The following is a 25,382-nucleotide window of genomic DNA, read 5'->3' on the forward strand; positions in this document are numbered from 1 at the left end:
TATGAACGATACAAGACTTGAATCTTCTTCCAAACTTGGAACCTTGAAAGACCTCTCAATCATCAAAATGAGAACTCCGTTTATCGCTTGACTACATTATTACTACATACAATGTACTCAACAACAACAGTACATGCCACCAGAGCAAAAGCAGTCTGTCCGTGATAGCAAAATCAAGAAACCCCTTCGGCTCATATATCAGAACCCTGTGCTCTGTCGAAGTACACTACCAAAATTTCAACTCTCTTTTCTTGAGCTAGCTGCTGCAACTTACACCCAGACCATAAATGAAACGGTCTTCATGTCTTTTCTGTGGCCATTATGCAGTAATGACACAAGGACTGAATCGGCTTGTTACTCTGAATCGTAGGGATCCCAGTGGATTTTGTTGCACTTGCGGCACACGGCACGCTTGTCCTCTGGATCCAAAAAGGAATGAAAGTCGGAAAGATCAGCCTCAGAGTCGATATCCAGGTCTGAAATTCTATCCCAGATTACATCATCCTCATTCAGACCGAGATCACTCTCAAACGATACCCATTCCCGCTCCTCGGAACCCAGTGTTTTTGGAACCCTCTTCCAGATCTGATCATCCTCGCAGGAGTGCGGCCCTTTGAGAGTCAAAGGCACCGGGTCAGGGTTGTAGCCTGGGGAGTGTGGGTGGTGGTGACTGCCGTATATGTTGGGCATGTAGTGAATGTCGCCCTCTTCGGTTATGTCAAAGGTCTCCTTATCTTCGTCGGTCATCTCCATTAAAATCCGTGGACGAATCACCTTGAAAGACATGGGGATCTTTCCCCCGACGGGCGTGAGCCTTTTTCCTCTGGGCATAATATATGCGCTAGACGCATCGAGGAAGAGACCATTGTCGCGGAGCATCTGGGAGAGATCCATCCCAACCTTGATGCCGACTTGACAGCAAGGCAAGCCTGTGACTGTGAGCTCGCTCAAGACGCTTGTAAGCTCATGGGCCGCAATGTCGTGGATGCAGTTGCCTGGAATGTATCGGAGGAGGTCTTGGGCAAAATTGATCAGATCGATTCTCATGGTGTCTAGATTCGGGAAGAGAAGGGCTTGTCTCTTTGGCTGTTTGGTGGAGCTGGAATGCTCCGGATCATAAGGGGGCAACAGTGCTTGCAGAAAGTCTGCAACCTGAAGCCAAGAGTAGCTGCGAAATCCTCCGTGGGCGGCCTTGTGTGATCTGGGCCGCTTATTGATGGGCAGCTCAATAGTGCGAGGAAGGTTTGGATACCTGCTCTTTTTGAGGGTGACGGGGTCGTCGTTCTCGTTGTAATAACGAGCAATGACTCGAAGATTGATGTTTTTGATCTCGGAACGGACGGCCAGAGGAAGTTGGATCATGTTGTGCACGGCGTCGATGGTGGTGAAGGTCAAGGTGTTCTTGGACCACATTATCTTGGAGGCTTCTTCCCTGATGGCTCTGTTCACGCCCAACAGACCATATGCCACTTCGCTGCCCTTTTTGGTCTCTACCTTGGTGAGATTTTGGCGGGATGGCTTCGACAAAGGGTCAATGATCGGAGTGTTGCCAGCCATTGCGTACTCGGTGATCATTAAAAGAATCTCCATCGGAAGCTTGAGGCCGTTCTCAGCAGCCTCTCGAACGGCCTTTTGAGCGGCAGTCTGAGCACGTGTGACACGGGTGCGGACCTTGCGACCTTCAGATGAGAAGCGGTGGTCGAATGTTCCATTGAAAAACTCGGGGCGATGCTTCAGTTTGGGTGACCAACAGATACCATGCTCGCGCAGGAGGGTTTTGAGCGCCAAATTCTCCTGCTCTAATTTGCGGCGTTTGTTCACTTCATTGTATTGCGCGACAGCACGATCTTCCTGGTCTCTCCATTCCAAGACAAAGAGGTCCTGGTTGGCCATGGTGGGCGAGTGCCGATGGCGAAGATTGTTACCAAGATGAAGACAACGATCTTGGCAAAAATTTGGCAATTGCTTCAATACAGGATCCTAGGCAGGTAGGGCATGGCAGGTAAAAGTAAGGGTAAGGTAAGGTAAGGTATGCAGGCTGCTTTCGAAATTGGGGAATAAGAGAAATCAACTGAATGACCCCTCATCTGATCACCCGCCAAAGGTGTTCCGTTCAAGCAACAATTCTAACAGGGTTGGGTGATTAAGCCTGGGACGTTGCACTTCTCTCGTCGAATCTGACCTAGCTTGTACGCATTGTTTGTGATGAAAATAAATAGAATGCATGCGTTGGATACCGTAGTCAGCTTCAACTAGATAGGTAGGATTGAGGTGGCGGTTGTTGATGTGGGTTGGTAGTGACGAAGGGTGTCAACTCAGCATTTGGGAAACGGAAACAGTGCTGGTAGGAACAGCTAGTGACTAGCTGTAAGCTGTAAGTTAAAGCTTAGGTACCTTAGGTAGGTAGGTAAGTAGGTAGGTACCTTACCTACATTAGGCACGTGATCGAATGAAGACAAAAGGCTGCATTCAGCCGCCGCACAGCGAATGTGAAATGTACCAGCAAGGTGTGCTTGGGTTGCACCTTCCCGCAGCCCTGGCCAATGATGATTGCGACCGGTTCTGCCTAATCGGAGCCCAGACTGGAAGGCGCGGCCAAGGGGCAATAACTTTATTCATGAGAACCGCAATGGCAGGTCCTGTACGCCGTACTGTCAATTTGTTGGCGGAGAAAATACTCTGTGAACCCCTAGGCTTAGTCCTCTCCAGATAAAGAGAAATGCGAATACATCAACCGTTTTGGATGAATTTTACTTGCAAGTTAGGACGTCACGCTTCTCGTTCTGAGGAAGAAATACCGTGTCGTTATTATACTACCAAGTGGATAAATAAATCTTGTGAATCCTCAGAATCAGCACATACCAGGTCTTGTATGAAAAGCAGCCTACCTATATTAGCTTATTCAAGCTTTACTGAGACGTGTGGCCTTGTCTCGTTGTTAGTTTATTATCCAACACAAATAGACAGCACTGCCTGCATGTATGCTTAATCTTAGTTCGCGGCGATCTCAGCCATGTCAGCAAACGACTCCAGGTTCTAATGAAGTCCGAAAAAATAATACGATTTTTATCTCTTATAAAGTCATCATGCAGTAGAAGCCTATTTAGCTTTTGAAGATGCGGGCTAGCAGAGTCAGCCAGGGAGTCGTAAATGGTAGTAATCAACACCAAGGCAATGCTCTAAAGCTGCCGTGCAGGCCATACCGGCCTCGATACTGGAATTTATTCAATGGGCCAGTACCAGCAGAAACAAGGTACCTTTGGCCGCAGTGAGTACGGGAAGATCTCAACAGGACAGCACATGAGCAGAAGAGGGTAGTCAGTGTGTTTCCCCGGTGGGCTGGGGTTGTTAGCTCGGCCATCAGAACGGGCTCTGTCACACCCAAAAATCCCACCGGAGACGACACCGAGCTGAAAAGTTACCGTGGCGGCCTGTATGCCGAAAGGCCACGATAACACCGAGGATGGACCGGAGTCTGTCCATCGAAGAGCGTGTTTTGAGAGATATGATACCACTTTTGAAGCGTGGTTCCATCGAATCTAGCCAGGAATATCATAGATAAGAGAGGTCATAGTAGTTAGATTGGGTGGGTGGGGTGCAGCCGGGATTTTGATGGCCAGCATGGTCACCCGCAGGCGTTTAAACTAGAATGTTCCAGTTCGCACCTGCACCTCAGAATCCTGCAACGATCAGTCGATCGGCGGTTAGGGTCAGCCTCCGTATCTGCTTTCGTCAAATCATTTGACTAGGTGGCTTAGCGATGTTGTACAACCCGCCCTGGAGACATATCATGGCAAGTTTCTGGTGAACAGTTTCTGGGGGAGGAAACACCTGTGCATGAGAAATTTTGCGCATGTGTCAAAAGCGTAGAATATACGTCTCACTAGCTCCGAGCCTCCTCCACACTCTCGACCAGCAAATCATATCTACCTTTGCTCTTCTCCATAACAAAACGCCCATTGATCATATCGTTTCCATCCGTCCTCCTCAGTGCGCTCTCCAAATCAGGCTCGATCCCGGCCGCGACGTGCCGCGCAGCCACCCTCGCCCTGGCCAGGTCCTCGGTGACCTTGACCAGCCAGCGGTCGTGCACCTCCGCGGCGACGCCAGACCACGGCTCCTCGTCGCACAGGAGGTAGTTGCCCTCGAGCAGGCAGACGTCCACGTCGGGCCCCACGCTCAATCCGTCCGTAACCGGATCCTTGACGGCGTGGTCAAACGTTGGCGCGGACACGACCGCGCGCGGCGTCCTGCCCAGGTCCCGCGTCAGCGCCAACACCGCCAACCCGTCAAATGTCCACGGCGCGCCCCTCCGTGCGATGGCCTCCTCGGCGTTTGGGAGGGCGCGCAGCGTCGCGAGCGGGAGGTGGAAGCCGTCGGCCGAGACGGCGATTGTTTTGGGCGTGGTGGGGTCGTTGCCGCGCCTGTTTTGCAGCATCTCGACTACGCTGGTTGCGATTGTCGTCTTTCCCGAGCCGGGAGGACCTGCAAGCGCGATCAAAAGTCGCGGCACGGGTTGGTCGACGTGGGTAGTGGTGGTGGTGTGCTTCTCCACGTGATGACGCCATCTGGAAACCACCCGGTCGGCCAGGGATTTATAAGTCGTTTCCATTGTAGGCAAGTCTGGGCGGGGTTGTTTGTGGGATGGCGAAGCCTGGGGTGGTCTCTTTCGACCAGACTTTTGCAGGGCCGCGTGACTGGTGTACTACTGACCACCTTGAAATTGCTTGCAGTTGTATGCGCTAAAGATAGACGTGAACTTCAGTAGCGTAGGCTGTTACCTACAGTAACGTTGGGGTGGCAGTGCGGAGAATATCGAAGAGTTGGAGCCCTGTGGAACTGGCCGACGTCACATCTATGCAGTGCGGGGATTGGAGCACCGTGTATGCGATGCGATGCTTCTGCAATATGGACTACCAAACAGAAGCCCGTCTGTCACTCTGATTGACCATCGTTGCTCTGTTTAAAAGCATAAATTTATATTTTCCATACATACCTTGACGTACTGTTTGCCATGTCTTGGCTATCGATAAAAGTAGGGCTTGCACGGGCAGACAGATCTCGAGGTGGGCCAAGGCAACAATGATATTTTGTTTTGCCTTCCTCTTCCAGATTCAACCAATGATATGTTATGGATGGACTATTTGCAGAGCTCTTGTAGCTTTGATCAGCCGCGACAATGGGAGAGATAGCAAGTTTGCTACTGCGCTCAGACCAGTCAACTTGCGTGGTTAATGTCTTCCTTATTGTGCCTCCTTCGTATTCAAAGCAGAATTTGGCATTTCTTCTTTGATTACTCAGGTTCTATCATTTGAGAACCCACAAGTTCCCAGGCGCAGGGATAACTATAATGCCCAAGTCAAAGCAATGTGCACCGGAATCAGAGGCAGCCATGTGAACTACTAGGAGCAGGGCCGAGCGGAACATCCACTACCAGGAGCCCCATACTCGTACAAGTTATCGGATTAGATTCAAGGCACCTTTTGCGGGTTAAGCACCATAACGAAGAACGCCAAAATCGGGATTTTTTTGCCAGTCGATCTCGCTGCTCCATCTAGACAGTTACGATTGGCTCTTCTATCACGGCCTTGCATAGCCAAATATTCCGCGGTGGAGTCCCTGGCACTCCAGTCAAGCCCGTCCCTGTTGATCAGTTAAAGTTCGAAAAAAGGGGTTTGCCAAGAAATCCAGTGCCCGTTTGACGTGCATCATCGACAGGGAGGTCAGCACTCCGGAAGAATAAGATTCTGTTCACGCAAGCATGTTGCACTGAAAGGGAGGAAAAATTTTTAACGGCAAGAATTTTGGGGAGGCGTCGACGTTATGCTCAAATGCGACGGGCCGGAGATGGTGAATCCCGCCATGCGTGTAGGCCTTAACCAAGAGGGGCACTTATATTCAAGCTGATATTGACAAGGGACATGTGTGAATGGTGTTTTCCGAATGAAATAAAATCCAAACTGCCGTGTGGGATAGATTGACAAAACCGCTCGCTCCTTTCTCTGAATGTTGTCTCCAAACCCCAGCATCTCGCATCAAAAGCTTACAATAGCCATGAATAGTATCATGTACTTATACGACTGGTTGCTATCCCAATGCTGTGAGATTTTGGGCTCCGACGAGGACAGCCCGTGTAAGTCAATTACGCGCAGGTCTGAATTAGAGGAGGCGCTTGACAGCGCTTGAGCCCGTGAGGCGGCCTGGTGAAGAAGGTTCAGGGTGATAATCGATGAAGTGATGAATAAGGAGAGCCCAGCATTGGGAAACAGCACGTCTTTGGTTATATTCTAGGGTGTGCTGGTCAACTATGTGATGCCGCGTCTGTCGGCCAAATTTGGGCTTTGCCCCGACAGCTTCAAAGCTACCAGCCGTGACTGGCGAGACGAAGTCTCCTCTGCCGTGATAGCGACGCTGGTCACGTTGATGTGCCTTATTATCCAGAGGCCGACCAGCCAGAGGCCATACCAGTGTCCAGCTCCGCATCAGGCTGCTCTGTAGACTCTCTCGGGCGCGAAAAGGCAACGACGGCAGACGTCGCCAACGGGACAAGAGACTTGACAGAGCCCAAGACGGGATTCCGTGCCGCCCTCGGCCGCGTCCCACGCAAACCCTTCCTCATGATCTGGTACATGATCGCCTTGGAGCTGCGGCACATTGTAGAGCTGCTATACTGGTTCGGCATTGGCATCTTCTGGCCCGTGCAGGACAAGCACTTCGGGCACGCCGAGATGGAGCATCCGCAGGAGAAGGCGCAGGAGGTCGGGTTTGCGCAGTTGATCCCGTTGATACTGCTGGTGCTGCCCTTGATGCAGCTTGTAGAGGCGTACGCGCGCCTGTCTGATCGCAAATATGATGGGGAGAAGGAGCGGGATACTGAACATGTTCCAGGGGGTTAAAGCGGATGTAGATAATGAAAGCGAAAACTGAATTGACTCTAACCGCCAAACCTGGCTCATCGGCACAGGTTGTTTACTCAAAACAACCGCACGTCTTATTGCTTTTGACTGCGGTCCGCCGGGTTAATCTAACGAGTAAATCGTGTAGCATTGCTTCGTATCATTACACACTATTGAATATATCCTATCATTTTTATGCTATGCCTCTAGGCCTTGAAAAGACTTGAAGGTTGTGCTACACAGGAACTCAGCAAGTGTCCTCTTCTCCAAGACCAATATCTGAGGCGGCCAACAGGAACTCCATGAATCCTGCACCGGTCTCCAGGAGGTTGAGCTTGTAGATTTCTGCCGTAGGGTAGAATGGGCAAGATGCAGCAGTGTTACCAAAGCCAAACTCGATCGTATACGAGAAGACCTTGTTCAGGCTGGGGTCGGAAAAGTGGCGCGAGAAAGCATAGTCATCGCTGTTCCAGCAAATAAACGTTAGCACATCAAGATCCAAAACATCCAAGCTGTATCAAGGCATTTTCAACTCACCTAGCACCACTCGTGGGGTAAAGGTATGCCGAAGCAGAAACGTCGTAGATTCGGCCGGTGGCTCCGGTCATTGCCGTGCCAGCGCGCACACCTGCGTAGGCAGCGTCGCGCCAGTCGTCCGAGGAAATGTACTCGCCGTACACACGTCCCTCTTCCGGCTTGTCTGGCATCAGACCACGGACAGAGTCGTATGTGTCGTTCATGAAGTTCATGTACTAAAATGGTATACTGTCAGTAACTTGCAAATTCCTGCGAATAACCTCCTTGGCAGATCATACCGGGCGTCTGTTCTGGTTCTCGTCGCTTCCCCAGCTGTGAAGGACGATGCCGGTGTACGAGTGAAGATCAATGTACCACCGAATCTTCTTGAACGTGTCAAGAACCCACTTGACAGCTCGTGTCTCGGGTTCCGAGAAGGGAGCCGTGCCGTGGAAAGTTTGCGACGCCGGGTTCGACGATGCAACGTTGGGCCCGACACTGGGGTCGAACTTCTTCAGGAAGTCCCACAGGAAGTCAAAGTTCCTGTTGAGGTCGATGCCGTAGCTGGCAGCGTTGCCTGGCGTCGCCGAAGCCGGGTTTCTGTTCTTGCGCCAGCACGAGTGGGTGGCTTGATCGTGGGCGACACCGTCAGGGTTGCTCAGGGGCACAAACACGATACCGGCCTTCAGCGCACGCTTGACGTCGCAGTTGGTCCAGGTGCGACCGCCGTAGGCGATACCCTGGTTGTGTTTGTTGGCGTACAGCAGGTCGGCGATGAAGTAGATGACGTTGTCCGACGAGCCACGCTCGCGCGCGTGGATGGCACCGTTGAAGAAGGCACGGTACCCATCGGTGGCTGTGCAGTTCTTTCCGCTCCCGCCGACTGCACCACCAAAGATGGTGCGGTTCTCAAACGTCTTATCGGGGGCCTCGAATGTGTCGAAACCGTACTCGTTGGCGAGAGCATCAAAGGCCGAACGGATCTCGACGACGCTCAAAAGCTTGCCGGGATCAGTGCCGACGGGCTGTGTTCCCAGACCGCGGGGGACGATCTTGCCGCCCTCGAACCGATCACCCTCTCCGATGGCGAGACCCGTGTTCCCGCCCTGGCGACGCTTGAGGCTGGGTGCGGCGTCGTGTTCCGACTCCTCGGGGAGGAGACAGGACTTTGCCAACTGCGCAAGGCACAGAGCGAACCAGGCTGATGCGAACCTCATTTTGGGCGTGCAAAATGGTGCTGGGAGGGGACGGAGGAGGGTGAGGCAAGAAAGGAGCGAGTGAAAGGAAACAACCGCGAAAGAGGATCGTTTGCCATGTTTATTTGCCTTCCTCGATGCCCAGGAACGGATCCGCTGCGTCACCACTGGCTCCCTACATGGTGCATGATACGGTGGCTCGGGTAAATGGCAAGCCTTATCGTTCTCGGTGTACCAAAGACATCACGACTTCCAGCATTTGTTTTGTAACTAATTTCAATTGAGACCCCCGATTGGGCAGCTGCGTCAAAAATCACTTGCAGCATAGACGATTGCCCCTGCAGGCTGAGATGATGCCAAGCTATGTAGGCGGGGGGCATGCATCAAATCGGGAAGGTGTACATCGAAACTGTCGACTTTCGGAGCTAGATGGTGAGGAGGCATTGTTGGAGAGAGAAGCGAGAAAAGCAGAAGAAATACGAGGGAGAGCAAACAACCAAGAGTTGACCTAATTACGTCCAAGTTCAAATCTGATGCCCATTGGATGTACTTGGTATCGATACACAATCAGTTAATCGGCGCAAGTTACACAAACATCGTTTAATTATGGCTCGGCCCAGAACAGCGTCCTGGGTTTGAGCCCATTCCAGGTCACGTGCCTCGTTGCTATTGCTACAGAGTATCTCTCAGGCATGTGGAGCTTGCGGGGTATCCTGGCAGCCTGCCAAGCGTCTGCCAATCTGCATCCACTGGTAATAATCTGGATTCTGCATTCGGTATCACCCGCAGGCAAACGCCTCGGTCGCTGTTTTGATTAGGAATTGGCTCTTGAAGATGAATTCGCAGAATCTACCTACAAGCTCCAGGACGTGGAATGGTCTCGCTATTCAATTGACCCATGCTAGCACTCTGATCTTTGTCTAATACCTTCAATGGTATTGCTAGAACATTCGCTCAAGGCTTTCGGACCAGATAGAGATGCCAGTCAACGCACGGCTGTTTGCCTTCCTACCTTACCTATAGGTATGACATTTGGAAGACATGCTCTTCTTCTTTCCCACCTTCTCTTCCCCAACACCACCAGCATGATGCTCATACTTGACTGGAATATCACGCGCAAAAAAAAAAAAAAAAAAAAAAAAAAAAAACCAACAAGAAGTAAACATTGCAACTAAACAAGTGTTTGACGCTTGACATAGCTACCTAGCCATGTATATTCGCCATGGATAAGGGAGCGGGACCGTCTCGGTCATTTCTCTTTACTCGGTTAGGTTGCCGCGTACCAAGCTCATTACCCCGTCGTATAAACAAAAGCTACCATCAGCTCGGGAAAAGAGTCGGACTCTAAGCAACTTCTAGCCGGCTCATATCGTCACATGGTCGGCCGGAAGTTAAGGATCATCAAATATACATGTCAGATAAACATATCAGGGTGGTATTTTACTGTCAGTTCATCCTTGTGAATATCAGGAGCAGACAGGGAACAGTTCACTATTTACTGATAGTCTGTGGAATTATATAGCCTTGTACAGCGGCGCCTGACCTTTGATTGTGGAGAGTTGGAGATTTGGGGAACCAGCAAGAGGCAAATGTGGGGTAGGAACGCTTCCTTCCCCTGAAGTACTACGTTACTAGTATTCTTGGGCCACGCAACCTCACTTCACCGCCGACTTTCGCTTCAATCTCCGCGATATCAGGTGGGGTATGTGGACTACAGCGTATCTAGGCGAGCATCAACACGACATTGCCCACATGCGCCATACGCGAAGTGCGCCGTACAAAACGATGGCTATCGCCGTCGAGGTGCCATCATGGAGGTATCCAAGAGTCATCCCCTGACTGATTCCTCAGCTGCGGTGCAACAACGGGCCTGCTCTTGTCATTGGACTTTGATATTGCCAAGATGCGATCCTCCGCCCTTATTGCCGCCGCCCTTGTGGCGCCCGTTGCGGCAGTCTCGTCGTATGCGGAGAGCATGCCGAAGAATGCGCAATCCCTCTTCACTGAAGCGATGAGCTGGATGGACAATTACGTGAGTGGCTACACCGGTGGAAGACTTTTATCGGCCAATTGTCTCAGGGTCGATTGGTTCCCAGGGTCCTGGGGAGCTGTTGATCTACTTTGACGAGTCCCAACTGGCCCTTGAAAGTCGTGATTGGTCTCCCTATTTCTACTTTTCAAGCCACTGCTGGTGAATTTGTGATACCGTCGCAGGGCTGGGGTAGACCCTTAAAACATAGGGACGTAACCTGAGTCGAGGCTAATCCTGAGACCCAATAGTACGACAAGAGCGAGGGATACCTATACGACTTTTCGAATGCGGCCGCCTTGCGATATGAAACACGCAGCTCTGCTTGGTATGCATTTGGTCTCCTGGCCCGCAACGCCAATGACGATGTGCTCGAGGCAGAGAAGGTCATCACCAACATCATCGAAGGACAATACAAGGACCCGAAGGATGAGTGGTACGGCGATTATCAACAGCAACCCGGGGAGCCGATGGTCGGGAGCCAATACTATCCCGCTACCATATACGGCAGCTGGGATCCCAACTGGAGGGGCTTTGTCGGCACAACATTCATCATGTGTCTCGAAGAATTCTCCGACTTGATCAGTGATCCTACCAAGGACTTGATGCTCGCTTCTCTTCGGAACGCCACCAAGGGGGATGAGTACAGATTTGGAAACCTTGATCCAAAGCGGGACAACCTCTACCCCGCCTACAGGTAAGTCTGTTTTTTTTTTCTTTTTTTTTCCTTCCCTCTTCTCCTGCTTGGTGTGTATTGCTCGCCTTTGTACTGACTCTGTATAGCAACCCTGCGATCATGCGAGCCTTCATGTCTGGCTGGACAGGCCGGAAATTGAACGAGGAGAACATGACCCGGAGCGGAGAAATGTATGCAAAGGAAATCATCGACCTCTTCAACAGGGCGGATACCCTCTCGGAGTTCAACAGCGGAACTTACACGGGAGTTTCTATTTACGGGCTTTTGCTCTGGTCCAAGTACATTCAGGCCGAGAACTCAACCATGACCATCAACGGACCCCGGATGCTGAAGAGTACTTGGGAGGCGGTCTCCCAGTTGTACCAGCCCAATTTTAGAACTGGAGCTGGACCGTGGGACCGTGCTTATGGCTATGACGAGAACCGCTATCTCTCGCTCATGTCGCTCTGGATCTGGACTCTGGTTGGAAAGGAGTCGAGCTCCCTTGCTGGCAAGCCCGCATCTGTCATGTCGCATTCGGCCGACTTTGCCTGGGCGCCTCTGTTTGCAGCTCTGGCCGAGACAAACGAAAGGCTCATCAGTGACGACGTCAAGAAGAGCTTGACGACTTTCATTGGGGAGCACACTTTTACTGCCTCGGCATTTTCGCCTCCTTTTGACCTGGTTCCCCGAAACATTACGACTTGGATGTCAGACAAGGTCACCATCGGTGCCGAATCATTTGACGAGATCGTTGTCGGAGGGCCTGCACGGTCTCGAGAGGCGTTCAACCCGGCAGTGATCCAGTGGAATTCCGGAGACGAGATTTCATTCATCACCGTAAGCTCCCAGACTTGCATACCTCACCCCCCCTTCCCCTGATATGTGGCTTTGGTTCCCGCTAACTTCCCCGCCTTTCTGTTCCAGCTCTGGCCCACCGAGTTCGCCCTGGATGCTGAAGTCAGTGCCGGCAGGCTAAGCCTGTCATATCCCCGCGGCAGCGCTGCCTCGCAGTTCAGCTTCATGGTTGGTACACACAAGCGTAGGGTTAACATCAACGGCTGGGAAGACCTCATCGGGCTGAAGGTCAATGTTTCGGGCACTGTCAACACGACACACACTCTCCAGTTCGCAGGTGCCTATGGCGGCGCTCTCTCGACAGTGCGGGACTTTGAGTTTTGGAACTTTACCTACTACATGCCATCTGAGGGGGCTCAGGCTATTCCCAACATTGTGCTGGATGTGGCAGCCGTTTGAGTTGGAGGGTTACTGTGGCGTCTCTTGTGGCCCAAAGCTGACCAAAGCGCTAGCCTCTTTAATATCAAAGCTACAAGTTCTCGTGTCACCGATTATTTGCCATTTCATGGACCCCTAAATCGAGCCTCGGTATATTGTGGACACAATGCATCGCCAAGCTCCAATGTCTCTTTTAAATCCGAGTGTTGTTTCAGTCTTGCGTCCTCGCCCTTTGGAGCCATACATCTGGGCAAGAGCGGAGCTCTGTGACATTTAGATCTGGTCGCCATCTTTGTCAGGCCGTTTATCAGCCAGCGGGTGTCTGCAGTGCGGCAAGTGCGCCCGTAAACTTTTTTCTTCTTCTTTTTTTTCACATCCGGGCTTTAGGGTCTTGTGCGAGGTGAAGAGTTGATATTCAGAGATTAAAGTGATTAAAGATTTGTAAGTGGGTTGCCCGATGCGTCTCTAGCGCCTGGACAAAAAAAAGCCTTCACATCAGACTGCGTCTATTTGCAACCACTTCCCAGCCTGTCTCACCCTATATACCACTCTAACCCTTTCGACGACCTGTCACAGATCTGCACAGCGCCCCGCTGTTCTCTTGTGGTGACACAGTGAGTGACCCGGCCCTGCTGATCCGGTCCAGACCCTATCGTCGAGGCGCACATGACGATTGAGGCGCTTATTGTCTTTTTTTTTCTCTTCTATTTTTCTTTGGCTCTGCAAGTCTGGATGAGATTCTGTGGATCTAGACTTGGAAAACTGACTGGTTCGATCCTCGGTCCATGGCGCAGAGTTGAAGATCGAGGGGGACGTTTTGGGGCAAGTCCAGAGCGGTTTTCCATCTACAAATGGATGGCATTTGATATCGACGTTGAGGTTTACCAATAAGGCTAGAAAAGCTATTGTTGGCAGTGTATAAAATGGCCATGCCTGAACCTAAAAATGGCCCGTCCCTAAGAAATTTAGGGGTCCAACAGGGGCCTCATTCAGGGTCTGCGTCAGTCTTTCTTTTCTCGTAGGCTGCAAGGGACCTTTTTTTTTCTTTCTTTTTCTTCGATCTTCACTACATTTTCTCGATCGCAGTGTCCAGAGACTTCAGGGTAGCCTTTGCTAGCATTCAAATTCCCATGTCTCAGGCTTGGCATTCTTTTTTGGACTCTACGACTCTACCTGCCAATCTGTTTTTTGTTGGGCAGCTGCCTATACGGAGATATCTCCGGGAATGCAATCTAGTATAGTGGATATAAGCTGCGCAAATACTCGGTATTCGGAGACGCCATCGGTAAGCCCCAGCCCCCATTAGGCATACATCCGGATCTTAATGTGACTGCTGACTTGATTAGCGAGTATCAGCGCAGGTACTGTATGTGTATTTTTTGCATGCGTGTAACGTTGCTCGTTATTTCTATACGCGTCTCTTGCTGGCAGAGCCTGAACAACCACATACTTGGAAGATTTCTATGCTTCCAAACTCGGGCCTTTGAGAGGGGAAGCGTTCTGGGCCTGCCGGAAACACAACCACGATGCTCTGCAGCACATAAAATGTAAGCGCTTCCTTACCAGGTCCCGAGGCCGCGGTATACCCGGATTCTCAGTCATATGCTTGTTGCAATTCGTATATGGACCTTGTTTTCTCTGCTCTCTTCTCCTAATCAGACCGCTGACATAGTGGCAACCAAAAACAGAATCTACAAGGCTTTGTGCGCCCGTCATTGCCAGCGCCGGGGGAACCTGTCACGTATGGCAAAGACGCCACTGCTTCAGCCTCTACTTATTTTTATGGCCTTGTTGTTTTTCTTGTTTCTTTGTTTTTCTCTCTCAGAGTAGACATGCACTTTTCTGATTATTTTTGCATCTCATCCCACCCCTTGTGCACCCACGGGCTTACAGCCAAAACGGCAGTCTTCTGAATCAACCACACACCACACCGCCGCTCGGGCACCCTTGTGTGCTCAGACCCTTTTGTTTTTTTTTCTATTCGGCCTAATACCCGGAATGGACCCCTAGGGGACTTTTGCACCTGACAGCGGGAACGAAGCCGGGAAGAGTCACAAGTTGCATATTTTTTTGTGGCTTGGTGGATCGGAAGGCGGCTCTCATAGACAAGCCGATGCTCTTTTGGTGATGGAGTAAGCCAGGGGCATTACGAGGGCCAAGGTCGACTATGTACCGCCAATGTCTACAGACCACGCGGCATCTATGCAGCTCTCGCGCGGAGTGATGAGGAAGGAGACACGCCAGAGACTATTGCTTGGTAATGGCAAAAAGAAGGTGGAAAGGCGGCTCGGAATCTCGCAGGGAAAAAGGTTTGCGCACCATCGTATATTGTCAAGACCAACAGGGGCTAGGTACAATCCAAGACTTTGGCAGTGAGAGATGCCACACCCCTCTTTTTTTCTTCCCACGGTTCTGGAGGGACATGTTTGAAGAGATGACGCCGATAAAAGGGATCTGCATCGGCCTCGTGGGCCATCAATCTCGATCCTGGGACGTCGATCATTCCCCAGAATCGAATATTCGCAAGGAATCGAACATCCGCAAAGACCCCTTACTTGCTTCACCTGTCTACTTACCCCTGGGTTTGGTTTTTTTGCCTACCCGTTGTAGATCACGGGATACACTGTCATACCTATACAGCACCTACCCTCCTTATAGTACTATATACCTTGAAATCATGAAGATCGTCATCTGCGGGGCCGGGCCCGTGGGAGCACTGGCAGCCATCTATGCGGCCAGGAGAGGCCATGAGGTCGAGATATACGAACTTCGTGGAGGTATGATAGCACAATCTTTTGTTTGTTTCTTACTTTATCCCAGAGCCATCAAGATGCTGCGTCATGTTATCTTGCACGAGACCGACTGACCATGTACTGTGTAGACACTGCTCTAGAGGAGACCGAGGTCACCAGGCAGCTGGGCAAGTCCATCAACCTCACAATGTCCGATAGGGGGTTCGAGTCATTACGAGACAGTGGTGACGTCGACCTGGTCGGGGACGTTGTTCAGGGGACTCTGGCGGTGCACATGCGTGAGGTACACAGGGCGAGCAGTATAAGCTGTCAAAAGTCGACGAGGATGCGATATGATGCAAACGGAAAGGTGAGTAAACACTTTGATAGTAAAAAAAAAAAAGACTTTGAACAAAACGCTAACCACGTATCGTCACCAAACCTCACAGCACCTCAACGTCGTAAGCAGGGGTACACTACGAGATATACTTCTCGAGCGTGTCCGCAAGCTACCCAACACCAAAATCTTCTTCAACAGCAAGCTGGTCCACGCAGACCTCAACGCCCGCTTCGCCGTCTTCTCCGACTCGACGGTCAAGGAGGCCTGGGGAGCAGAGCACCAGTACAAGCGGGTCTCGTTCGACCTGCTCATCGGCGCCGACGGCGCACACTCTGCCGTCCGCCACCAGATGGCCAGGTATACGCACATGAACCTGACGCAGACGTGGCTGGACACGTGGTGGTGCGAGTTCCACATCTCCCCACGGCCGGGCGTGCACATGGAGCCGCGGCTGGCGTCGGACGCCCTGCACATCTGGCCCGAGGCCGACTTTATGTTCCTGGCCATGCCCAACCGCGACGGCAGCTTCACCTGCAACCTCTTTGCACCGCGGGCCGTCTTTGACGATTTGGCGGTGCGTGCAGGCGGCGGCGGCGGCAAGGACCACGCGGCGGCGGAGGCGGCCCTGACCGACTTCTTCCAACGGCACTTTCCCGGCATAGTGCCGGAGCTCATGACGGCGGCGGAGCTGCGCGTGCAGTTCTCGCGCACCACGCCGTCGGCGCTGCACGACATGCGCGTCTCAAAGGTCAACCACGGCGACCGGTGCGTGCTGGTCGGCGACGCCGCGCACGCCATGGTGCCGTTTTACGGGCAGGGGCTCAACGTCGGGCTCGAGGACGTGCGCATTCTGTTCACAGAGTACCTGTGCTGCCCGTCGTCGCCCGCGCCAGCCGCCACGGCCTGGCTGGCCGAAAAGGGAGGGCCCAACGTCGGTCGTGGCTCCCCGACGACGGCGACAACAACAAAACCGTCAATGGCAGAAAGCCTCTCTGCGTACAGCGCGCGGCGGCAGCCCGACGTGGCCGTCATGTCGACGCTGGCGCTCCGCAACTACGGCGAGATGCGGCACGGTGGCACGGCGGCCAAGTGGGCGCGGCGCGCCATCGAGGAGGCGCTGCAGGTGTGGGTGCCCTCGGCCGGGTGGCGGACGCTCTACGCGCGCGTGGCCTTTTCCACCGAGAGCTTCGTCGAGATTGAGCGCAAGAATGCGCGTCAGGGGTGGATACTGACCGCCTGGGCGTTCTTGCTCCTGCTTGCGGTCGTGGCTGCCCTGGTGCGGTTCATGTTGTGCCACTACTGTTGATAGCGATTGGTTTTTTGGGGGATGGGGGTAGGGGAGTGACGTCTAATGTCGTGGTAATGAGGTTGGAATGGCTGTAGTGGTTTCCCTTGACCGGAGGCAAGTACATTGGGTGCAAAAATGGGCGTTGGTTACCGTCATGAAAATAATGTCGGGCGGGATTAATTCGGCGTTGGCGGATTTTGCTCTGGTTATGGGTATGGTTTATGAGCTTTTATTGGCCGGGTGGTCTCAGTGTTGTTGATAATGCTTCGCTCGTACATTATTCTTAATGGCGTTACAAATCCAAAAAAAAGAAGTAAAATAACGAAATTTAGCAAGGAACACCAAACAATGGGAAATTCTAGACCACTGCAGAGCTTGTAATCAGAAACTTGCACTGGTTCTAGTCTAGTCCAAGTAAGCACCGAGAGAGCACGACTTTGAAGAAACGCATCCGAAATTTGCTTGGTCTGCGAGGCGGCCCAGTACATATAAGCACGTCTCTCGACCGACAATGTGTTACCGATTTCATCATCACAGCAGCGTCTTTGTGGACACCCAAGCCACTTTGCTCATGTGCAACCGACTATCAGCCGCGGCCGCCGTGGGTCGAGACAAGCGTCCTTTTGACCTCTTGACGTCTCCGGGTGCGCCCCCTTTTTTCATCTTATATTTCCGGGCACAAAAAAATCTCAAGATGCTTCAAAGTGATCGGCGTTTCAGGGTTTGTATGGTCGTGGCTCGGAATGACGACGTTCCCGTAAAGATAGATCTATCTGTCTTGGGATTCACCCTCCAACGGAGTTTATTTGCTGTCTGCTTCCGTAGGTTTCGTGTTACACTGCAGACAGATTGCCAAAATAAAATAAAAAGACGATTATGCATTCCCGATAAATGCAGGCAGCCCTGCATTTTCCCACCTGTGATTTTGAAGACGAGTCGAAGAGAGAGGACATGGAAATTACGCGAATATGGAACATGCATACATGTATAGATCCAACATCATCCCACTCGGGTCCAGCACGCCAGGCGCTAAACCAATAACGAGCTGCTTATCAAGAGATTTTGTGGCTCTCCCTGGCTGCGCTCCTCGTGACAGTCTTTTGCAGGTGTAGATGGTGTCCTTATGCCACGCTGACATGTAGCACAGCAGCAGACAATCTGTTTTTTTTCTTTCTCTTTGGCATGCCCTTGTCAACCCAGGGAGCAGAGGCTTGGTATTGTTTTCAGCATCCGATGGGATGAGCGAATGAATTTTCGAGATGGGGATGCCGGCATTATGGGGCTTCATTCAATCCAATCAATATGGCGTTTTTGGTTGATTTGTCTCATGATCTGATATTGCCCCAAATGCAGTATTTCAAGGGCTGGTTGAGAATGTTTTGTTTGGGGGAAACAGTTTCCTCTCTTCTGATGCCGAATCCAAAAGACGAAAATGACCCGAAATTCAACAAAGGTTTCCTTGTTTGAACGAACCCCTTTTTTTCCAACTACATGCTTTCAGGGGCTAATTCAAGGCAGTCATACCCTAACCCTTTCTTTTCCCGTGACACCACACCATCCATCTACCTAGTACCCACCCATCAACAGAGCGCTGTACGGTCCCTAGAGTGGAGCCCAAGGCAGCCGAGTTAGTGGGCCCAAGGTGCCCCTAATCATGACGGCCTTAGCGGCTGTCCCGGACCTGCAGGACGCTGCTGGGCCATCAACAACAACAGTACACTCACCCAATTACTCGGGCAGCCCGGCCGACATATCCTCGTCACCAACGACAAGGGCTGTTTCGAGAAATACTGCAAGACAAACGGCGTCAGCACCCCCAAATCATGCCGAATCCTCACCACCAGGAAATGCATCACCAACCGGACCCCCATCGCCGTCTGGCAACAATGTCAGCCCGCATGGCCGTCATCAGGGCATGAGCAAACTCCGCGCGTGCCTCGTCATCGCCACCCTCTCGGGCGTCAGTTTCCTCAACACCATGGGCTCAGGGATCCTGACCGTGTCGCTGCCGACCATGGCCCGCGACGTCAGGCTGGACGACTCGCTCCTCCTCTGGCCGGCGTCGGTCTACTCGCTGGCGGCGGGCTGCACCCTGCTCGTCTTTGGCGCCGTGGGCCACATCATCGGCCCCAAGCGCGTCTGGATCACGGGCGCCTGCCTGTACGCCGCCTTCACCCTCGGCGTCGGCCGCAGCGCCACCGGCTCCCAGCTCATCGCCTTCCGCTCCGTCCTGGGCGTGTCCATCGCCATGTGCCTCCCCACCGCCGTCAGCCTGACCACCAACGGCTTCGGCGCCGGCCGCTGGCGAAACATGGCCTTTGCCTTTCAGGGCATGGGCCAGCCGCTCGGCTACTCGACCGGCTTGATCCTGGGCGGCATCTTTACCGACACCGTCGGCTGGCGCTTTGGCTTTTACATCTCGGGTGGTATAAACGCCGTCCTGGCTATCTGCGCCCTGGTCGTGCTTCCGTCGCCACCGCGGCATGATGAGGGGGACGGGGAGCAGCGGGAAGTAGAAGAGGAAGCCACGGACGCCACCGTGGCTGCTGCCGCTGTTAATCGCAGCAGCAGATCCAGGCCGCTCATCTCCCGGCTCGCGCACGACGTCGACTGGACCGGCACGCTGGCCATCTCGGCCTCGATGGGCTTCCTGTCGTACGTCTTTAGCGTGGTGAGCAAGGACTACGATCGCATGGCGGCGCCGCAAAACATTGCGCTGCTGGTCGCCGCCGCCCTCCTGCTGCCGACCTTTACGCTGTGGGTGGGCCGGCAGGAGCGCCTGGACCGGCCGGCCCTGATACCAAACAGCCTGTGGCGCAAGGCCGCCTTCTCGTCGACCTGCGCCGCCGTCTTCTTCACCTGGGCCGTCTTTAATGCATTTCAGTACTTTTCGGCGCTGTACTTTGAGCGCATCGAGCACATCACGGCGCTGCAGACCTCGCTGCGGTTTTTGCCCATGGTGCTCGTTGGCGCGGCTACCAATATTGTGAGGAAGGAGCCTTGAAAAAAGTTGGGCTGTTTTTTTTTTGGCTGGTTTATACTGACATCTGAAAATCTGTGACAGGTTACAGGATACCTCGTGGAAACAGTCGAAGTCAGATGGTTGGTGGTCGTGTCGGCCATTTTCAGTCTCTTCTCTCCTCTGATTATGGCCCTGGTCAGACCTGGTTGGGGTTATTGGAAAGGTGCATTCTTTGCCATGCTCTTGTCACCGCTGCATCCAGACGGTGAGTTGAGCCTCTCTAGCCCACCACAGCCTACTTTCTCCACACAGCCCCATAATGAAACACGGGGAATTTGCAAAAAAGAAAAAGAGAAAAGAAAAAAAATACAGATCACTCACAAAACATCATATGAGCGCTAATTTCTCCCCCACATCATGGTAGTGCTGTTCACCGTTTCTAACCTCATCATCTCGAGGGTTTACGACGGTCGATCCCAGTCCCTCGCTGGCGCCGTGTTCAACGCCGTCTCGCAGGTGGGCAACTCGGTCGGCCTAGGCCTCACAGCGGTCGTCTCATCCGCCGTCGCCCGCAGCTATCACGGATCCGGTGGAGTCGGTAACGCAATGGACCCCCCAACAGGCCGGCCACAGCACCTGCCGTCGTCGCCCACCGTCGAGGCCACGCTCGCCGGCTACCACGCTGCGTTCTGGCTCATGTTTGGGGCAGCGGCATTGGTTACAGTCATCACGTTCTTGGGGCTCAGGAGAGGGGGCAAGGTTGGTGCCGTTGAGTGAGACATCAGGAGACTTTTTTGTTCTCGTGTTGCATTGCACTATTTTTTTCTCTCTGAGAAATTGTGGATTTCTAGCCTCGGCAAGTTTTTGCATATATACACTATATAGGTAGGCTGTATGGAAGGTATATGGGTCAGTCCAGCCCATTGATGTTTTAACGATGTGACTGTGGGCAATCTCTAGTGCGCCCCGTTGTTGTGGGTTTATGACGTGGGTAATAGTCCCTCCTATCCCGACGACGAAAGAAACCATCCTGTCAACGGTACTGTAAAGACAGGCACTAATACGCCTTCCATCTGCTCTTTTTTTTTCTTTTCTTCCCGTCCAACCCAGTCTCTCAGCTGTGCAGAACCAGGAAGCTTGGCTGGTTTTGGAGTTAGTGGCTGGCTTTTTCGTCATGCAACAGTAAAACCACTCGGCATATAAGACGACCTGTGCTGGAGGGAATCATGTTGGAGAATTCACTACTTACCATCAAACCACCTCTTCTGCTCCTAGTTATGGTTCGTCATGTTCGACAACATCGTCTGGTTCGCCATAGAGGACGTCCCATTGAGGCTACGGAGGTTCAAGGTCGTCAAGAAGTTGGTGGTGTTGTGCGCTCGCGAGGTGCCGTTGCCCGCAGACAGCGTCGAGTTCAACGACGTCGAGTTCAAGGCAGAGTGGAGGGATGTCTCAGTGCCGACTGGTACCGCACCGGCGGTGGCCAACAGTGCAAGGAGAGCTGCCGCGGAGAAATACATGTCTGTGATGCGTTGAGAGTGTTTTTTTGGTGTCGTATTTGTTGTCGTCTTTTTTTTTCTCTTCTGTGTTTATCTCAAAGTGCTTCCCTTTGGCAGAATGGCGAGTGAGATGGCATGTATGTGGGATGATAATGCCCTGACCTTAACCCCCCTTTATGTAAGAAAAAGCATAGGATCCGAACCCTAGTCGTATCCTATCTACAAACCGGGCTCACCACACCACCGGCCGGTGACGTACAGCCTTTTTTTCGGATTCCAGGGCCGGGAATCGTGCCGAGTGAGAATCATGACCTGGAAGGTTTGTGAGGGTCGTCACAAGGTTCACTAGTCCGATCTTCTGGACCTGAAGTTCTACCATGACGACAGCTACTCTGATCTCAAGCCTCCAGTCTGACTTTTTTTGCTCTACAAGGGATGACGCTGTTTTGGGCTGGCAGAAAGGAGGTCTCATTTGTGGCTGTTGTTTTCCACCTACCCCAAGTGCTATCTTCGTTTCGCCTCGTCTATGTACCATCCCGACTGTGGAGCCAATCCCAGGCCGTCCGAGCCTTGTTTTCGTTTTTTTTTCCTTTTTACTCGTCCGATTTATCATGTACTTCTAGGTTGTTCTCCATTGTATTCGCATTGCCAGTGGATTTCCCTTGTCAGGAGAAGTAAGCAATAAGCTCGACACCGATCGAGCGTATCTTGGAAAAGATTGGCAAATCACGGCGAAGCACTACAAATTACCATGGAGCGAGCATGTGCTTCTTTTTTTTCTTCTTTTTTTTGGTCTTCTTGAATGTCAGTGACCTTGTTGCCTATCTAGTCTCTGGCGCTGACGCGAGCGAAATCATCCCTAGCGAGGCTTCTGGAAGCAGGCTAACATTACTCGAGGATTCGTGCCCGATTGATGCTACTGTTGGATCTAGACCATGAATAGTGATTCGTGACTGTTGTACTCGTTGGTTGACATTGTCAAAAAAAATAAAGATGTTAGCAATTGCCTCTGACGAAGCAAGTCACCTTCTTTTTCGTACTCGCCTTTACGTGCCCGGTAAAGACTTTTTTGCTTCCTCCCAACAAGTTTACTACCGAATTAGGAAAGTACATCATAAAAAGCTTATACATGATGGATGTCCAAATATGCCTCGAAATCTTTGACATCAGGATCCTCGAGCACGAGTCAATAATCCAAATGCAGCAGATGCGAATCACATGCCATCATGGTGGATGTAAACAAAATTTGGGCGGCGGCAGGCCGAGCCTTTTTAAATTGCCCAAGGTAGCACCTACAGTTGGTGCCATATACCAAGCAGGAGGCCAATACAGAAGCCACGCGTACGGCCTCAGTGGCAAACCCCATATGCATACCAAAAATTGGTTTCTGTTGTATACCTCCATATACAAAATTACTCTCCCGACTTATTGAGCATCAGCTCCGTTTGTACCATACCACCAGGTCCTGCCCTGCCTGGATTTAATTCTTGAGTGACGTGATGGTGACAGCCTTAGCGTCATACTTTTTACTGCTATAGTCCTAGCTCAGCTCCAGTTTGTTTTATTTATTTTTGGTGCGCGTGTGTTTCCTCTTTGACTCAAGCTGCGACTATATCGTCACAGTCTCCGAGCTTGAATTTTTGCAATCCGCCTCGGGCAATCAAAGCGGCTACTGGAGACAACCTTGGTCTCGGGACGCACAATTCCCGATAATCACCCTCGGGCCCGGTCTTCCAAGGCGCGTTGTATTATTCAGATTACTTCCAACTTTGCAACTGCACCTTCCATCAACAACCACCCTCTCCGTGCCATCCACATGCGGCCTCGGGGACGTCAGTCAACATGCAACAAGCTTTTAAGGCTGTGATTGTTATACTAGTAAACTATCGATGCCCTGAATCAAACATGCAGACAAAAAGCTAAAATTTTCAAGGTCCTGCGTGGTGTGGATTGTTTACGATTTGCTGGGATGCCTGTAGCTGTCGCCTTGTTGATGCTTGATGCCGTCGTTACTACTTGATAGACCTCGCGCATTGCCGACACTCTGGATAAACATTTGGCCGATATGCCACTTATTGCCAGTGGTGGTATCTGGATGAAGAGTCCATGTCAGGTCCATCTGTAATTTACGACATAGCTCATATATATCTGGATCTATTCAGGACTGGGAGCTGCTGAATACCTACACTACCATCATGATGGTAGAAAGCAGTCGCCTCATTTAGGTAGATGCCATAAAGTGACCAGTCTCAAAGATGACAGCCTGGCTTAATCGCAGCTGTCTGTATTTTTTAATCTTGGCTGGTCAATTCGCAAAGGGAAGGAACGTTGCAGCTTCCGTCTTCCACATATGAGCAGTGAACCACTGCACCATTTCTCTCCTTCCCTTGACTGATCGCTGCTGCTGCGATGGGCTATACTCTGGGCATCTCTTTCCTTTTTAGTGACAAAAATGCTGGCTTCCAAGCATAAACACAACTCGAGATCAAATACATGCCAATCATCTCGTGCCTCGCATCAGCAAACACTAGGTCTCCACCAAACATCGAAACAGTTCCTCATCTCTGCATCTAAAATCTCCTGAGCGTCAGTCCCAAAATCAATAACGACGGCACTCGGATGACTGTTCATTTCATCAACATTCTTTTACTCTTTAGTTCTAATCTAGTCTAGCAGCACAGTGTCTCCACGCGTCCTAGCAACAAAATATTCCTAATTCCAACACCCTCATCCTTGAACCAAGAGTTTATATTTTGTACACTGTTCGTGAAATCTTTTTTCCTGTTCTTACCCCTTGCCAACCAGCAACCACAAAATGGGTTGTTGTAATCACCTATTTGGCCACCACGGCCGCCGACACTACGAGGGACCCGGGCAGGCAGAAGAGGACTACTACCACCAGAAGAAGCACCGCCCTCTCTCGGCCAGCGAACTCGTCTACGCCGACAGGATTCTCAACGAGACTCGCCACCCCACACCTCACCCGAACCATGCCGATTACCAGCAGCAAATACCGGCGTCGGGGCGGACATCGTGCTGCGAGCCCCTGGATGAAGACCTGTTCAAGACGAGGCGGCAGTTGAGGCGCGAGAAGCGGTCAGACGAGGGTTCGACGTTCCAGGCTGAGCTGAATCAGACGCGTTACAGCTTCAACCGGGCCGAGGACCAGGAGGCCCGCTTCTCGCATGCCCAACAGGAGCACAAAAAGGCCGCAGCAGCAGCCGAGCGCCTCAAGTCACTGACAGAGCGTGAGACTGGCCGTGAGACGGTCGAGATGGCGTACGTGGCCGCCCGTCTCAGGGACCTGGCCGACCAAGCAGAGCTCGACGCCCAACGAGCTCAGACCGAGGCCGACGAGGCCGTCCGCCGCTACAGCCTGGCCCACGAAGCCGTGATGAATCAGGTCGAAGCTGGCCCCGAGGAGCAGCCCGAGGTGGCGGAACGCCTACGGTCCTTGGCTGAGCAGGCTGACCTGCAGGCCGACAAGGCCCGCCACGCTGCCAAGAACGCCTCTCGCCGCCACACACTGATTGAGAACGCCACACACCAGGAGACGCAGCAGGCCGTCGCCATTGCCTCACGCCTCAACTCGCTCGCCCTTGCCGCCGAGGAGAAGGCCAAGATCGCCAACGAGGCTGCCGAAATGGCTCGTCGGAAGTCCAGTGCAGCGCTGAAAGCCGTCAAGGTCTTGCGTGATGCCGACAAGAAGCTCCCTGCGCCTCCAGATGTACCCCCGAGGCAGTCACCACAGCTCCATCATCAGCGTAGCTTGTTTCAGGCCCTTGGCGATGTTCTCGGACTAACACAGGATCCTTTGGCGGTCAAACCTACCTCCCCCGCGCCTGCACCCCATCGAGTGTCGGCTGATGAGATGCCTCCTGAGACGGCAGCTTCGGAGCAAACTGCCAACAAGCTTCCCACGGTACAAGAGGTGCCCACTCCAGTGTCCGAGCCTAATGATGCTGCTTCGGCCCCAAAACCAAAAAGCACTTGACAGACACCACCCTTGATT

General features: G+C 52.3%; 9 protein-coding genes across 9 annotated transcripts; 5 read left to right on the forward strand and 4 right to left on the reverse strand.

Annotated features, from left to right (window-relative positions):
• Positions 1 to 37: 37 nt before the first annotated feature.
• MGG_04844 (uncharacterized protein) lies at positions 38 to 2,938 on the reverse strand. Its single transcript, XM_003712273.1, has 3 exons — positions 2,889 to 2,938; positions 2,429 to 2,834; positions 38 to 2,365 (listed from the first exon to the last, which is right to left on the reverse strand). The coding sequence occupies exon 3, from the start codon at positions 1,891 to 1,893 to the stop codon at positions 355 to 357; it is 1,539 nt and encodes a 512-aa protein (XP_003712321.1). The 5' UTR covers positions 1,894 to 2,365; positions 2,429 to 2,834; positions 2,889 to 2,938; the 3' UTR covers positions 38 to 354.
• A 794-nt stretch (positions 2,939 to 3,732) lies between these two features.
• Positions 3,733 to 4,612, reverse strand: MGG_04845 (phosphoribulokinase/uridine kinase; the record flags this gene model as incomplete). Its single annotated transcript, XM_003712274.1, has 2 exons — positions 3,733 to 3,745; positions 3,885 to 4,612. 2 exons carry the CDS (start codon positions 4,610 to 4,612, stop codon positions 3,733 to 3,735), a joined length of 741 nt encoding a protein of 246 aa, XP_003712322.1.
• Positions 4,613 to 6,066: 1,454 nt separating this feature from the next.
• On the forward strand, positions 6,067 to 6,919 carry MGG_04846 (uncharacterized protein; the record flags this gene model as incomplete). Its single annotated transcript, XM_003712275.1, has 2 exons — positions 6,067 to 6,152; positions 6,389 to 6,919. 2 exons carry the CDS (start codon positions 6,067 to 6,069, stop codon positions 6,894 to 6,896), a joined length of 594 nt encoding a protein of 197 aa, XP_003712323.1. The 3' UTR covers positions 6,897 to 6,919.
• A 27-nt stretch (positions 6,920 to 6,946) lies between these two features.
• Positions 6,947 to 9,064, reverse strand: MGG_04847 (peptidase M14). The gene is made up of 3 exons (XM_003712276.1): positions 7,712 to 9,064; positions 7,434 to 7,648; positions 6,947 to 7,360 (listed from the first exon to the last, which is right to left on the reverse strand). Exons 1-3 carry the CDS (start codon positions 8,627 to 8,629, stop codon positions 7,144 to 7,146), a joined length of 1,350 nt encoding a protein of 449 aa, XP_003712324.1. The 5' UTR covers positions 8,630 to 9,064; the 3' UTR covers positions 6,947 to 7,143.
• Positions 9,065 to 9,368: 304 nt separating this feature from the next.
• Positions 9,369 to 12,770, forward strand: MGG_12979 (uncharacterized protein). The gene is made up of 6 exons (XM_003712277.1): positions 9,369 to 9,631; positions 9,808 to 10,053; positions 10,131 to 10,640; positions 10,889 to 11,334; positions 11,421 to 12,153; positions 12,241 to 12,770. The coding sequence occupies exons 3-6, from the start codon at positions 10,512 to 10,514 to the stop codon at positions 12,568 to 12,570; spliced, it is 1,638 nt and encodes a 545-aa protein (XP_003712325.1). The 5' UTR covers positions 9,369 to 9,631; positions 9,808 to 10,053; positions 10,131 to 10,511; the 3' UTR covers positions 12,571 to 12,770.
• Positions 12,771 to 15,226: 2,456 nt separating this feature from the next.
• MGG_12978 (kynurenine 3-monooxygenase) lies at positions 15,227 to 16,927 on the forward strand (the record flags this gene model as incomplete). Its single annotated transcript, XM_003712278.1, has 3 exons — positions 15,227 to 15,326; positions 15,431 to 15,651; positions 15,731 to 16,927. 3 exons carry the CDS (start codon positions 15,227 to 15,229, stop codon positions 16,925 to 16,927), a joined length of 1,518 nt encoding a protein of 505 aa, XP_003712326.1.
• A 1,345-nt stretch (positions 16,928 to 18,272) lies between these two features.
• Positions 18,273 to 20,794, forward strand: MGG_04850 (uncharacterized protein). Its single transcript, XM_003712279.1, has 3 exons — positions 18,273 to 19,895; positions 19,974 to 20,136; positions 20,296 to 20,794. Exons 1-3 carry the CDS (start codon positions 18,564 to 18,566, stop codon positions 20,646 to 20,648), a joined length of 1,848 nt encoding a protein of 615 aa, XP_003712327.1. The 5' UTR covers positions 18,273 to 18,563; the 3' UTR covers positions 20,649 to 20,794.
• Positions 20,795 to 23,324: 2,530 nt separating this feature from the next.
• On the reverse strand, positions 23,325 to 23,567 carry MGG_16816 (uncharacterized protein; the record flags this gene model as incomplete). The annotated part of the gene is made up of 2 exons (XM_003712280.1): positions 23,325 to 23,489; positions 23,562 to 23,567. 2 exons carry the CDS (start codon positions 23,565 to 23,567, stop codon positions 23,325 to 23,327), a joined length of 171 nt encoding a protein of 56 aa, XP_003712328.1.
• A 618-nt stretch (positions 23,568 to 24,185) lies between these two features.
• MGG_04851 (uncharacterized protein) lies at positions 24,186 to 25,364 on the forward strand (the record flags this gene model as incomplete). Its single annotated transcript, XM_003712281.1, has 1 exon — positions 24,186 to 25,364. The coding sequence occupies one exon, from the start codon at positions 24,186 to 24,188 to the stop codon at positions 25,362 to 25,364; it is 1,179 nt and encodes a 392-aa protein (XP_003712329.1).
• Between the last annotated feature and the right edge of the window lie 18 nt (positions 25,365 to 25,382).

This window comes from Pyricularia oryzae, chromosome 3 (genome assembly GCF_000002495.2).
Source record: "Pyricularia oryzae 70-15 chromosome 3, whole genome shotgun sequence".
In the NCBI taxonomy this organism is placed as follows: Eukaryota; Fungi; Ascomycota; class Sordariomycetes; order Magnaporthales; family Pyriculariaceae; genus Pyricularia; species Pyricularia oryzae.

What these genes read in the sequence shown, in the direction of transcription:
- MGG_12979 (XM_003712277.1), top strand. Translation starts at nt 10,512, where the DNA reads ATGCGATCCTCCGCCCTTATTGCCGCCGCCCTTGTGGCGCCCGTTGCG. An exon ending in TGAGCTGGATGGACAATTAC is followed by an intron (nt 10,641 to 10,888) that starts GTGAGTGGCTAC and finishes GAGACCCAATAG; the next exon opens with TACGACAAGAGCGAGGGATA. An exon ending in ACGAGATTTCATTCATCACC is followed by an intron (nt 12,154 to 12,240) that starts GTAAGCTCCCAG and finishes TTTCTGTTCCAG; the next exon opens with CTCTGGCCCACCGAGTTCGC.
- MGG_04844 (XM_003712273.1), bottom strand. Translation starts at nt 1,893, where the DNA reads ATGGCCAACCAGGACCTCTTTGTCTTGGAATGGAGAGACCAGGAAGAT.
- MGG_04847 (XM_003712276.1), bottom strand. Translation starts at nt 8,629, where the DNA reads ATGAGGTTCGCATCAGCCTGGTTCGCTCTGTGCCTTGCGCAGTTGGCA. An exon ending in AGAACCAGAACAGACGCCCG is followed by an intron (nt 7,649 to 7,711) that starts GTATGATCTGCC and finishes ATACCATTTTAG; the next exon opens with TACATGAACTTCATGAACGA. An exon ending in TACCCCACGAGTGGTGCTAG is followed by an intron (nt 7,361 to 7,433) that starts GTGAGTTGAAAA and finishes TTGCTGGAACAG; the next exon opens with CGATGACTATGCTTTCTCGC.
- MGG_04850 (XM_003712279.1), top strand. Translation starts at nt 18,564, where the DNA reads ATGACGGCCTTAGCGGCTGTCCCGGACCTGCAGGACGCTGCTGGGCCA. An exon ending in TTGGCGCGGCTACCAATATT is followed by an intron (nt 19,896 to 19,973) that starts GTGAGGAAGGAG and finishes AATCTGTGACAG; the next exon opens with GTTACAGGATACCTCGTGGA. An exon ending in GTCACCGCTGCATCCAGACG is followed by an intron (nt 20,137 to 20,295) that starts GTGAGTTGAGCC and finishes ACATCATGGTAG; the next exon opens with TGCTGTTCACCGTTTCTAAC.